The following is a 13,446-nucleotide window of genomic DNA, read 5'->3' as shown; positions in this document are numbered from 1 at the left end:
AAGTCGAAAGGAGCCGCTCTTGTCGCTCCACTCGATGGTGGCGCGGTTGCCTGGCCGGTAGTCAGGGAGTCCTTAACCGAGGAGCCGGCGCGCGGTAGGTGTTTCCCCGCTGTTGGAGGCGTGTCCGGCCTGGACTGGGTCGGGCGGGGCGGGGGGAGCTGCGCGGCCCGGCGGGCAGGAGTGGACAGCAGGGCCTGGGGGTGGGGCTGCCTCCGGGTCCGGGCTGCGCGGCCCGGCCGGTGGTCCTGAGCGCTGGGGGCGCCCCGCGCTGCTCGGAGGCTCGGGGCTAGGGCGCCCGAAGCCGGCTCCTCGCTCCTCCGGGCACCCCCAGCCTCGGGAAAGAGACAGCACCGCCCGGCGGGGCCGGGCAGCCTCCGTCCCCACCCTTGTCGCCCTCGTCCAGCCCAGTCTGGAGGCCGGTCAGCTGGAAGTGCAAGGTTGTTGATGCCTTTGCATCCCTAAGATAGAAGCGGATCCATTGCACTTGATACAGTCTTGGACTTTAAAAAAAATTGCTAGTAAGGATAATTTGAGTGATTAGGGTGGCTAGACAAGTATGACTGAAGTGCCTGGCGCTTCTAGTTGTTCCCAGGTTAGAATGTAATCTAATTATAAATAACGGTACGAAGTAGTATATGCGGTGTCACACCCCATCCCTTGTCTTCGTCTCCCTGGGCTCCAGTTTCTTAAAATGCTCCCGCTGACTCCACTGCCCCGTGGAATTTCGTGATGTCAAGTTTGTTGATGAGTTCCTCCTCTGGGACTGCTTATCTTGTTTGGATACAGCCGTACAGTATTTATGAGGCTAAGAGTATTTGTATTATTTTTCATGCCTTGTGAAAGTTAAACTCACATTCACTTGTCTTGCCTTTGTTTTTGTCTGCAATTTTAACCCTCCCCACCTCCGTGGTGGATTCGCAAAATACAGAAAAAGGAAATGATTGTGATTGTGAGAACAGAGCGTGGTATTTTCTGTGAGCCGGCATCATTAGCCAAGCTGCTGCTCTCTAAGGCAGGAAAGTTGTAGTCTAGTATGACCCACGTTTCTTTTTTTTTTTTTTGGTGAGGGAGATCAGCCCTGAGCTAACATCCGTGCTAATCCTCCTCTTTTTGCTGAGGAAGACCTGCCCTGAGCTAACATCTATTGCCAATCCTCCTCCTTTTTTTCTTCCCCAAAGCCCCAGTAGATAGTTGTATGTCATAGTTGTATATCTTTCTAGTTGCTGTATGTGGGACGCGGCCTCAGCATGGCCGGAGAAGCGGTGCATCCGTGCGCGCCCGGGACCCGAACCCGGGCCGCCAGTAGCGGAGCGCGCACACCCAACTGCTAAGCCACGGGGCTGGCCCCCCATGTTTCTTGATTGGAAGTTGAGCTGGAGTTTTCTGGAGTATTTGCTCAAAGTAAATGTTTGCTCAGCACATCAGATTGTTCTTAATCAAACTGTTGTTTCCGTTGTAAGTTGCCTGTGGCTAAGATTTCTTTAGTCTCTTATTTCTGTGTATTTGCCCACAGCACTTCAAATCGTTCTTATCCAAACTAATGTTTCTGTCTTAAGTTGCCTGTCGGTAAGATTTTTTTACTCTCTTATTTCTCTGTATTTGTTTGCCCAGGGAGAAGTTATTCCTCAAATTGACAAAAAGGCACCAAAGTACTTTGCTTATTCAGGCAATGAGCATATAAAATTATTGTTCATCTCTTTGCTCAATTGTGGGTTAACTGATCAAACACACGTCATACAAATTAAAATCGAACTTAGTGTTGTTTTCAGGTGTTCTGTTAAATTTTATTTGCCAAAGTAATTCTTTTAATAGCTTCACCCTTATTTATTTGTTTACCAAAGCATTTATACAACTTTTTCATTAAATTTATAATACTAAATAAAATACTAGCTTCTAAAACAGTTCCTGACTCAAAGTAGGGGTTTTATAACTATACGTTGGATGAATTGCTAATAACACCTCTGAGCCTGATTTCATGGACCCAAGAAACTTGAGTGTTAAATGATACCTGAAACATTATCTAGTGTAAACGTTATCACTTTTATTACTACTAGTAAACCACCAAGATCACAAAATGTGGTTTTTTTTTCTTTTGCTTTAGATACTTTTCTTGAAAGAGACAGGACATAGATAATATCTAATATTTGTTCTCTCATAGGTAATATCTAATATTTGTTCTCTCAGTAGTGACAAAGCTGATCACATTTTGTGCTTGCCATAACTTGAGGCTGTTTTGACTAGGACAGCTAGGCCTAACTTTGTGTGACCTCTCCGGCACTGCTTGTTTGCTTCATATCAAGTCTAGACTCCCTCCCCATGTGCCGAGTCACAAACATGTCCTGCCTCACCTCTCCTGTTAGTGCAGTATTTAGCAGAGTTAAGTTTCAGGGTCCCCTTCATCTTTCCACAGCCACCTATCCCATGGGCTCTGCATATAAAAACTTTGCTCACCCACCGCTTCCCCAAGACACTCCTGGCGGAGGCTTTGAGCACCTCTCTGTTGCAGTAGTTCCCCTTATACGGTCTCCCCTTACTAATGTCCGGACTTGTCACTCCTCCCACCCCCTTTTTTTTGCCTTTGACAATAGTGTGAAAGGAGCTTCAGCCTTCTGCCAGTCTTAATTATTACAGAAGTTTTATTAGTATCACCTTGTAGCAAGTTTTCAGCAAGTAAGCATCCCTGGATATTTCTTCCTATTCTTAAAAATCATTGATGAAAGGTGGTTTTCACAAAATGCTGGCTGCTTATCCTGCACCATGACTTTTTGTAGGAATTTTGGGAGAAAATCTTGTAAAGTTTTCTACATTATTCTGTTCTATAAAAAATTGCAGTAGTTTTAGTTATCTTGAGCTTCACTAGGCAGATGTAGTTTCAGATATACAATTAAAAACTAATTTTCTTAACATGCATATAGTGCTTTATGATTTATAAAGTAGATTACTGTGCATTATAACTTAGCTGAATCTCACAGCAGCTGGTGAGGGTTATTTTGCTCTAGGAAAAACTGGGACTACAATTCAGTTTCAGGTCTTCAATTTCAAAGCTTTCAGGAGTTCATCATGATACCTCTTAACTAAAACTTAGATAACTTAGTATATCATAAATGGTGCAGGCAAAACTTTCGGAACACAGTTTACTAAAAACTTGCTATTTTCCTTTCTTTTCAAAAGCAGATTATTTCCTTAGGTCTTCTAATTCTTCCAGACTTTTATTTTCTCTAAACTTTAGAATGCTTTTTTAAAACTTTATATTATAGACATTTAAAAACATGCATAAAAGTAGAGAGAATAAACCTCAGGTACCCATTACTAGCTTCAGCAATTATCCTCTACTCATCTACTTTTTTGTGTGTATTTGGTGGAGGATGGGGACTATTTCAAAAAAGTTCTATGGCATTGAAATGTTTATTAATTCTAAGTCTCCCCAGTGGAGGTGTCTTTGGGTGTTTCTTCTCTCTGTCCACCAGGACCAACCTCTCTGAGCTCCCTGGCATCTCCCTGAACCATACAATAAGAGACTCGGAACTAGTCAGGAGAGTCAATCCCCTGTCCACTTGGTTAATTTTGCCCTGCCTTGCTCACTTCTGATCCTGTCTTTCCTTGAATGTGGCCTTGTCCTCCTCTCTTGCCTGTTATCTTTCCCTTAACAGATCACAGTATGAATTAAATTTGTTTTTCAAAATAATTTCTTTATTTAATAAAATTGTATGTTCCCTATCCTTACCTTATTTTTAAAAGCTGTGTGTATTCAGCATTTTGGATGTCTTTTCTACCACAGAACACATTACTGTTTTCTTAGTATACCCTTGAGCTTTCCTAAACTGAACTGTGTTCCAGTGGACGGTGTATCTGACAGGACTTTTCATATTACATGACAGAAATCTTTTTTTTTTTTAATTGATGTTTTAATGGTTTCTAACATTGTGAAATTTTGGGTTGTACATTTTTGTTTGTCCATCACCATATATATGACTCCCTTCACCCCTTGTGCCCACCCCCCACCCCCACTGCCCCTGGTAACCACAGTCCAGTTTTCTCTGTCCATGTGTTGGTTTATATTCCACATATGAGTGAGATCATACGGTGTCTGCCTTTCTCTTTCTGGCTTATTTCACTTAACATAATACGCTCCAGGCCCATCCATGTTGTTGCAAATGGGACGATTTTCTTTTTTTATGGCTGAGTAGTATTCCTTTGTATATATATACCACATTTTCTTAATCCAATCGTCAGTCGAGGGACACTTAGGTTGCTTCCACTTCTTGGCTATGGTGAATAATGCTGCAATGAACATAGGGGTGCATAAGCCTCTTTGGATTGTTGATTTCAGATGCGTTGGATAGATTCCCAGTAGTGGATGGCTGGATCATAGGGCATCTCTATTTTTAATTCTTTGAGGAATCTCCATACTGTTTTCCATAGAGGCTGCACCAATTTGCATTCCCACCAGCTGTGTATGAGGGTTCCTGTTTCTCCACATCCTCCCCAACATTTGTTGTTTTTTGTCTTGGTGATTATAGCCATTCTAACAGGCGTGAGGTGGTATCTTAGTGTTGTTTTGATTTGCATTTCCTTGATGATTAGTGATGTTGAGCATCTTTTCATGTGCCTATTGGCCATCTGTATATCTTCCTTGGAGAAGTGTCTGTTCATTTCCTCTGCCCATTTTTTGATCGGGTTGTTTGTTTTTTTGTTGTTCAGTTGTGTGAGTTCTTTATATATTATGGAGATCAACCCCTTGTCAGATGTATGTTTTGCAAATATTCTCTCCCAGCTGGTTGGTTGTCTGTTCATCTTGATTCTGGTTTCATTTGTCTTATAAAAGCTCTTTAATCTGATAAAGTCCCACTTGTTTATTTTTTCTTTAGTTTCCCTAGTCTGGGTAGACATGTCATCCAAAAAGATTCCTTTAAAACCAATGTCAAATAGTGTGTTGCCTATATTTTCTTCTATGAGTTTTATAGTTTCAGGTCTCACCTTCAGGTCTTTGATCCATTTTGAGTTAATTTTTGTGAATGGCGATAGCACATGGTCCACTTTCATTCTTTTGCATGTGGCTGTCCAGTTTTCCCAACACCATTTATTGAAGAGACTTTCCTTTCTCCATTGCATGTTCTTAGCACCTTTGTCAAAAATTAGCTACATGACAGAAATCTTAAAGCCAATTCAATTTGGCTTTACTCAAAGGATTTGTTGGCTGGTATACCTAAATGACCAAGAGAAGTCCTAGAAGGGACAGGTGGATCCAGGTGGTCAACTGATGTTTCCAGACTTGACTTCTTTCCATCTTTCAGATTTGCTTCCTTCTAGATTGGGTTTCTTTTCAGTTAACTTTTCCCCAGCAACTCCAGTCTCAGGTCTCAGCTTAGCAGAAGTAGTTCCAGTAGTTTTGCTGGTAGTTCCAGCAAAAAGCCCAGGGCTGATGCTTATTGACTCAGCTTATTTATATGCCTACCCCTAACTGACCAGAGGGAAACTAGGCTTTTATAGGCCAGGTCTGGGTCGTGTGTCTACCCCTCCCCTTCCTCAGCCAGGGGGTAGAGGTCAAACTGAAAATGAGGCATTGGGTAGATGGCTAAAGAGACTTTGGGGTGCTGTTACCAGAACAGGAAACGAATGCTGGGTAGACAAAAATAACAGCTGTCTGCTGGAGAAGATCAAATGTATTGGGACTAAATGCCCTCCAGGAGATCCGCAGTACATATTATCACCCCAATGTCTCTGAGTTTAAAGATAAAAACAAACAAGCTTGTTTGGCCGGAGATAAAAGCATTCCCAGAAAGTTTTCTCTTAAGCTTTGGTAATAACGTTCCAGTGATACATTTGCTAAATTATCTTCTGGTTTGATTAATCTGTGCTTGAATTGCAAATATTGAAACCTAATAAGACTAGAGGTTTTCAGCTGACTTAGATGAGTTTTGTATTTATTGTAATTATATCTGAGTTCACCTTTCAAATCAGATATGTCATCTGTTCCAACCCCCATACATATTAACTGACTTGGTATCTGGTGGGGTCTGCAGGACCAAATGAGCAAATGAAAAAAAAAATAGTGTAAGAACAAGCCATTTTTCAGGATTTCCATCTCTTTTTCTGGTGCTGTTTTACCTTTTTTTGAGCCAATTATACCCAGCTGGATTAAGGAAGAAAGGAAAGTAGCTGAAGCTCGTACTGGGTGGATCAGATAGAAAGTGTGCTATTAGTGACAGCAGTTTTAGAATGAACAGAGGCCCCTAATTCTCAAATAAATCAAATTGAAGTCTGGCCCTTATTGCCAGTTGTGGAGTTGCTGCCACCCCCTCTGATAGGAACACTCTGACAGGATTTCACGTCTGTAGAGGATTAAAAAGAACTCAGTGGGTACTTGGGGCAAATGACTGGAGACCAAGAGTCTGAAAGTAATTTTAGAAATTCCAAATGAATTTTTAGGAACAAGTAGGTTTTAATAAACGTAGACACCACAGCCCAATTTACTCCTGTAGCCTTTATAACAAGAATAGTTGATAATTTAGGATCTTGGCCTTTGATTTTTATTTTAATCCTTAGAGTTCTTGGCTGTTTTAAGAGATTATAAATTTAGATTATAAACAATCTAATAAAATAATAGCTTTTTCAAGTCTAAATTTCTTGCACTTCTTGGCCACTGAGGCAGGGCAGAAATCGTGTAAGAAAAAAAGATTACATATTTCCTGTTTTGACTGTAGGGAAGGGGAATTAATATTTAGGTTTTAAAAACCTGGTTCAAATTAGAATTCAACTATTGAAGAGCCAGGAACCACTACTCACAGAAATGAAAATAGTCACATCAATGTCACAGTTTTTGTGCCAGATTTTTTTGTTTGTTTAAAATTAATTCTCTCATAGCTTTATTACCTCTCTCTGTTAGTCTATGATACAAAATATGAGGAACTTATTTCAGGTGACTACCACCAAAGAGAAAAGACATGAAATACCCATAGCAGGCATCTAACGTAAAAAGTAGAATGAATAAGTGTAATATACAACTTCCCTCCCAAAAAAATCCTGAACTTTTGATAGAATTATTTTGGTGTTTGTGGATTAAGGTGTGTGTGTGTGCATGTGTGTTTAAAACTAGTGTATCTTTCTTAAAAATTGCAAATTATACCTGATTTGAATTTGACTTGACTAGAATTAAAATGCCTATTCATTAATAGGATAATACCCCTTTATAAATGGGTACTCTTCTAAAGAATAGAGGTTATCCTCCATTTTACAGATGGGAATACTGAAGCATTTTGAGGACTTGGTACCTTGGACATAAGGCCATCAGACTAAAGCCCATGCACTTTTGTCTATACCAAGCTACCTAGTGGATTAACTGTTAAGTTTAACATTCATTTTACCTTTTCCTTCAGTCTATTTAGAAAGTTAGGATGTTTATAACTTAGTTATCCTTTTTCCTTTATTTAGTTTATTTAGAAACCTGTTTGGAGGTTATGGATGATCAGCCCAATCCTGGAACCCTAAGTGAGAGTTCAGAACTTCTCTTCTCCTTTGGAGTTATCACAGATATTCAATATGCTGACTTAGAAGACGGCTATAATTTCAGTGGAAGCAGACGGAGGTACTACAGACACAGTCTTCTTCACCTACAGGGTGCTATTGAACACTGGAATAAAGAAAGCAGCCCACCCTGTTGTGTACTTCAGCTTGGAGATATCATCGATGGATATAATGCGCAATGTAAAGCATCAGAAAAGTCTCTAGAAGTTGTTATGAACACATTCCAAAGGCTTAAAGTCCCAGTTCATCATACATGGGGAAATCATGAATTCTATAACTTCAGCAGAGACTATTTAACAAGCTCTAAACTTAACACCAAGTTTCTAGAAGACCAAATTGTACATCATCCTGAGACTATGCCTTCAGAGGATTACTATGCTTACCATTTTGTGCCATTCCCTAAATTCCGGTTCATTTTACTCGATGCTTATGACTTGAGTGTCTTGGGCGTGGATCAGTCTTCTCCAAAATACCAGCAGTGTCTGAAGATACTGAGGGAGCACAATCCAAACACGGAATTGAATAGTCCTCAAGGTGAATTATTCCTTTGAACTGAGAGTCTAATACATTGTCTTTAAATTCTTCAGCTACCTTTTATTCAGCAGGAAGATGGATGATTAAGGTAAAAGTATATTGTCGCTGTTGTTCAGGGTCAGGATTTCTCACAGGCCTCATGGCACATGGATTGTTTGCAGTTGGTTTAAGATTCGTTTATTTAACAGCTCTCTGAATGCCTGTTCTGGGCTGGGCACTTTTTTTTAGGGCTAGTTATTCAGAACTGTAAGCAATACTGACATTATCAGTTGTTTTATGGATGGAGTGGAGGGAACAAGAGAAGTAGCTGGGCAGACAGAAAATAAATGAAACACAAACAAGACTATTTCCACAGCAATAAATGCCGCCAAAAAAATAAGATATAATATTATAGAAAAGGACTAGGGGTACTGTTTTAGTTTAGGTGGTCAGAGATAGCCTCTCCAAGGAGAAAAACGTCGAAGCTGAACCTGAATGACAGGAAGGAGTCATTCTTGGGAAGGGCAAGGTGGGGCAGAGTGTTCAAGAGAGAGAGAAAAATGCAGAGGCGCCGAGCAGAGGACCTGACGGTACTGAAGAATGCAGGAAAGGGCCAGTAGGGTGCAAGATGATTTTATTGTGGCTCAGCGGACATAGTAAGGAGTCTCTGTTTTATCTTGAATGTAATGGGAAGCTAGTGAAGTAAGCAGAGGCGTGGCAAGACGAGGAGTGAGATACAGTGTGGTTTATTTGTATGTTGCTCTGAAAGCTTGTGGTTTCCCGTTTTACGTTAATTGCTGCCAAATATTCCTAAAGAAGAGTACAGGTGTCCCCATATTAGCTAAGTTCAAATGCCCAAATGAGGAAAAAAATGACATTTGATGGGTCTGACTGATCATTTCAGGACTTTCTGAGCCCCAGTTTGTCCAGTTTAATGGAGGATTCAGCCAAGAACAGCTGAACTGGTTGAATGAAGTTCTTACATTCTCTGACACAAACCAAGAAAAAGTGGTGATTGTGAGTAAGTATTTAAATTATTTGATTACACTAGCATTTTAGAGAATAGGAAAAGTTAGGTTTTAAAGCATGCTAACAATATTTGTATTACGATATCCTCTTTCTATAAAGTGAATGCTTAGTTTAAAATTTTTTATTGAGAAACAATCTGAATATAAGATTAACATTTAAGGTTGAGTCAGGAAAGAATTGTAAAATAACAAAAAAATCTTGCCATATTTGTGAGTTGGCCTTTTGGGTTTCAAAGTAGAATTTCCCCAAATGGGATCAATTTGTATAGTAATATTTAAGTGAAAAATTTAGTCCAGGCCTCATACCAAATCTCAGCCTCAGGAGACCTACCCATCAGTGCAGTGGCCACCGAACAAGGCCTCTGCTGCCCGGGTGAGAGCAAAGCTGATCAACAGGGGACAGGGTTAGAGACCCAGCTGGTAGTGAGCACTTCAGTTCTGTAACTGTGTTTACCATGCAATTGCAAGGAAATACTTTTTTACAGAAGTCCTGCCATCAGAGCGTATAGGAATCTGGAGGTGCTTAAAGTACTCTCAGATGTAGATGTGCGCACGTGTGTGCTCGCACACACACACAAAGAACTGACTTTGGATTTGCAGTATGGCTGGTGTACTTGGTTTGGGGGCTGGGATTAGATCCCTTGGTTAAAATGAATGTGGCACAATGGATGAGAAGACTGGGCTTAGGATCACAAGAATGGGATGGCACTCTGGCTCTTGTTTCTATGAGCTGTGTGACTCTGGACAAATGTTGAACCTACAAACTGTCGTTTTCTCAATATTGTATCAATGAAATTTTGAACATGAAAACCCTTTGAAAATGACAGGCTATTCAGATGGTTGATAATATAAAAATTATATTTCTATAAAAGTAGTTTTTACTTATTAATCTTTCACTGATGTAAAAACATGTAGAGGGAGTAGGGGTGTTTTTGCTACCATTGGAATATTAAATGTCATTCAAGGCTTAGAAAATATAAGGTGCCCTCGGATTATTGGCATGATGTGACACTGTCTGGCTCTACAATAAGTGGTCTCAGAAACTGGGATACTTGCTGACTTGTCTCTGCTTTTTAGTTTTCCACTGCCAGGCTGTACCTGTTACTTGAGAGAATACTGGAGGTAAAAGGGACCTGGAGATTATATAGCCAGACCATTTAATTTTAAACATAAGGAAGCTGAACCAAACGAGATTCAACTACATAGCTTAAATCATATAGCTACTGACAGGACAGAGACCAGAGGCCACGTTTTATACCCCAGGCTCCTTTCCCATGTTGTCCTTTATTCTTCCCGTTTCTCTTTACTTACGTCAGTGCGCGTATCTGCATGAGCAGTCTCAAAGGTCTTCCACTTTGCTGTAAGCTTAGAAACTGGGTGAACAAACCTTTAATGACTTAGTGCCTTAGGTTTTCTTTAGCAAAGTTTAAAATGACTAATAAGTTTTCTTTTGTTTTTGTTTGCTTTTTCAGTTTTATTTTGGCTACTCAGAGGTCATTTTGCCTGCTTCTTGAGTTTGGCCTGCAGTTGGAAGGATAGAATTGCTATTAGCAGAGATATGGAACACTGCAGTAGGAGGGGGTTTTGGGTGGAGAGTTCAGGAGTTCAAGTTTGAAAATATTAAGTTTCAGGTGCCTGTTAGATATCAGATGCCTATTAGACATCAGCGGAGATGTTGATAAGCAGTTTGGATATGTGAGTCTGAAATTCAGAATAGAAGTTTGGGCTAGATATATAAATGTGGAAGTTGAAAGAATATAGGTGACATTTAAACTGTAAATTACTAAGAGATCACCAAGCCATTAGTTGTAGATGAGTGAAGCCCAAGGACCAAGCATTCAGGCAGTCCTAATAAGACAATGGGGAAATGAGGAGCCAGCGAAGGAGAGTGACAGTGGCCACTGAGGTTGGAGGAAAACTAGGATGACTAGTGGTGTCCTGGCAGCCAAGTATTTCAAGGAGAAGGGAGCGACTAATTGTGTCAGATGCCACAGGGCCTTGACAGGTGAGTCCATGGTGGCATCTGGATCTGGAAAGGCACACAGCCTCTTTGGACTCTTAGCCTTTATCACAGCTTGAAGGGTGGTCATCAGTGTGTGCGTGCGCACGTGTGCACACACGCACCCATAAGCTCTTCTGACTCTTTTCCTGCTTTAGGGGTCGTTAATCCCCCCCTTTTAATTTGTATTGCAAACTAATAGATATTAAGCAGAATAAAAATATTCAGAATAAAAATAAAAATGAACACTAACAGAGAGAAAAAAGGAAAGTGATTTAATAGGAAAAAGCAAAGACCAGTGAACTGTTGTTCCTCTACTTCACTGTGAAACTGGCCTGATACATGATGTGGCTTCATATATGTCTTGGCATCAGGAGTTCGAAATTCTCCTGGCTCTACATCCACATATCTCCTGTGGGTCCTAGTATGACTATTCCCTGCTTTAACTCAATTTTCTAATCTATAAGATGGCTATGGTTGCCTTGATCTCATGGAGGCGTTTAAATGGCATGAATCAGTTGTACAGCATTGAGTGTTTATATAAATGACATAGAATCCATGGCCCATCCCTAGACTGTTCTTCTATTTAGGAGTACATCTTTCTGAGTATATAGCACTCATAAAAGGAAATCGAAGAGACTGGGTTCCACACAGCATCTGCTCGATTCCTGGCTGCCTTTGCAGACCGCCCTGCACAGATGCCCCCGGTCTCCCTCTGTTTGCACATCTTAAAACTCCGTAGGCAGTAGGGACCTTAGGGTTTCTGCCTCTGCAGTGGCCTCTCTCCCTTTATATGTGAACTGTCTCAACTTCTTTATGCTCCAGAGATGTGGCTATAGATTACCTAGTTCTTCATGAATGTGGATTCTCTCTGATCTCAGTCCATAATGAGGTAGTAATACACTTTTTTTTTTCTGAGTGCTAGTTTTTAGCCATTTATTTTGGTGAAAGAGATATTTTTTAATTGATTCATAACTCTTCTTCTCTTTAACTAACAGGCCATCTTCCCATTTACCCTGAGGCCTCTGACCGTGTGTGCCTGGCCTGGAATTACAGAGATGCCCTGGGGATCATTTGGTCTCACCAGTGTGTGGTGTGTTTCTTCGCTGGTCACACTCACGATGGTGGCTACTCTAAGGATCCTTTTGGTGTGCACCACGTCAACCTGGAAGGGGTTATTGAAACAGCTCCGGACAGCCAGGCTTTTGGCACAGTTCACGTCTATCCTGACAAAATGATGTTGAAAGGGAGAGGCAGAGTTCCAGACAGAATTATAAATTACGAGAAGGAAAGAACTTTCCATTTGTAGTTTGATTTTGTTTACCTTTATAGACAGAGAGTGACTTAGCTTTGTGTTTTTGTTCCCCTCCTGGCCCCCAAATCCTCAGTCTCATTGTTTAGTAGTTATTTGCATAACAAAATGTGCGTATGGCTTCAGTGTGTGGTAGCTCCTCAGATATTCTGAAATGGCATTTTTGGATAATATATCCAGTGCTGAAAATTAGAAACAAAATGAATGAAAGTGGCATGAATAAACCAGGGAGGAGACTGGTGGGGGGGGCATATAGTCCTCAAAATGGACTTTATTGTTTAGCCTTACCTGAAATTCCTTTACTTTTACAAGGAGAATGTATTTATGTATTAACTATGTAACTTAAAATTCATAATAAAAAAGAAAGAAAATAAGCTCAGGTAAACTTTTTCCAATTATTCTTCTATGTGAATGAGCTTTGGACATTTTTTGCTCAGAATACTCATCATATTTGTACTTTTATAGGCTTGTATTCCTCTTTTGTAAGCAAAAAATACCAACAGTTATTTCACAGGTGAATGAATGGCGCTCCCATTCCCATAGGTGAATGTATGGTCTCCCACATGAGGCTGTAAGAAGAGATTAGAACCCTTTGTCCACCCATCAGCTGGGCCTGCGCAGATGTCCAGTAAGTGACCTTTTGACGTCAAGACGCTAAAAACTCCACCCTCGGGTCATGCTAACACTGCCATTTTGTGAACATGCATCTTATGAAGAGGCATGAAGTCTGACTACGCTTGCGCAGATCATCAGTTACCTCACCTCTCCTCACCTCCAATCATCTATCTCCACGTTTCAGACCACCTTGCTCCCTACCCCATAAATATCCCTGAGTCCCTATTTTTGAGGAAGTGGATTTGAGACTTGTTCTCCCATTTCCTCACTTGGCTGCCTTGTGAATAAAAAACCCTCTCTCTGCTGCAATCTCGCCATCTCGGTGTTTGGCTTTCTGGGCAGCAGGCAAAACGGACCTGGTTTGGTAACACGTTCAGCCTTCCACAGAGGTGACCGTTAATGTGCTCCCTGCGTTCACTGACCTTACCATGAGTGAGAGAGACAGATCCATAGGT

At 40.8% G+C, this 13,446-nt stretch overlaps 1 protein-coding gene across 1 annotated transcript; it reads left to right on the top strand.

Moving 5' to 3' along the window:
• The first annotated feature begins 24 nt into the window (after positions 1–24).
• On the top strand, positions 25–13,300 carry ADPRM (ADP-ribose/CDP-alcohol diphosphatase, manganese dependent). The gene is made up of 4 exons (XM_014789499.2): positions 25–94; positions 7,432–8,058; positions 8,942–9,058; positions 12,063–13,300. The coding sequence occupies exons 2-4, from the start codon at positions 7,458–7,460 to the stop codon at positions 12,371–12,373; spliced, it is 1,029 nt and encodes a 342-aa protein (XP_014644985.1). The 5' UTR covers positions 25–94; positions 7,432–7,457; the 3' UTR covers positions 12,374–13,300.
• The last annotated feature ends 146 nt before the right edge of the window (positions 13,301–13,446 follow it).

This window comes from Ceratotherium simum, chromosome 16 (genome assembly GCF_057802395.1).
Source record: "Ceratotherium simum simum isolate JZ-2026a chromosome 16, ASM5780239v1, whole genome shotgun sequence".
Taxonomy (NCBI): domain Eukaryota; kingdom Metazoa; phylum Chordata; class Mammalia; order Perissodactyla; family Rhinocerotidae; genus Ceratotherium; species Ceratotherium simum.
This window is presented reverse-complemented; position numbering and strand designations above follow the sequence as displayed.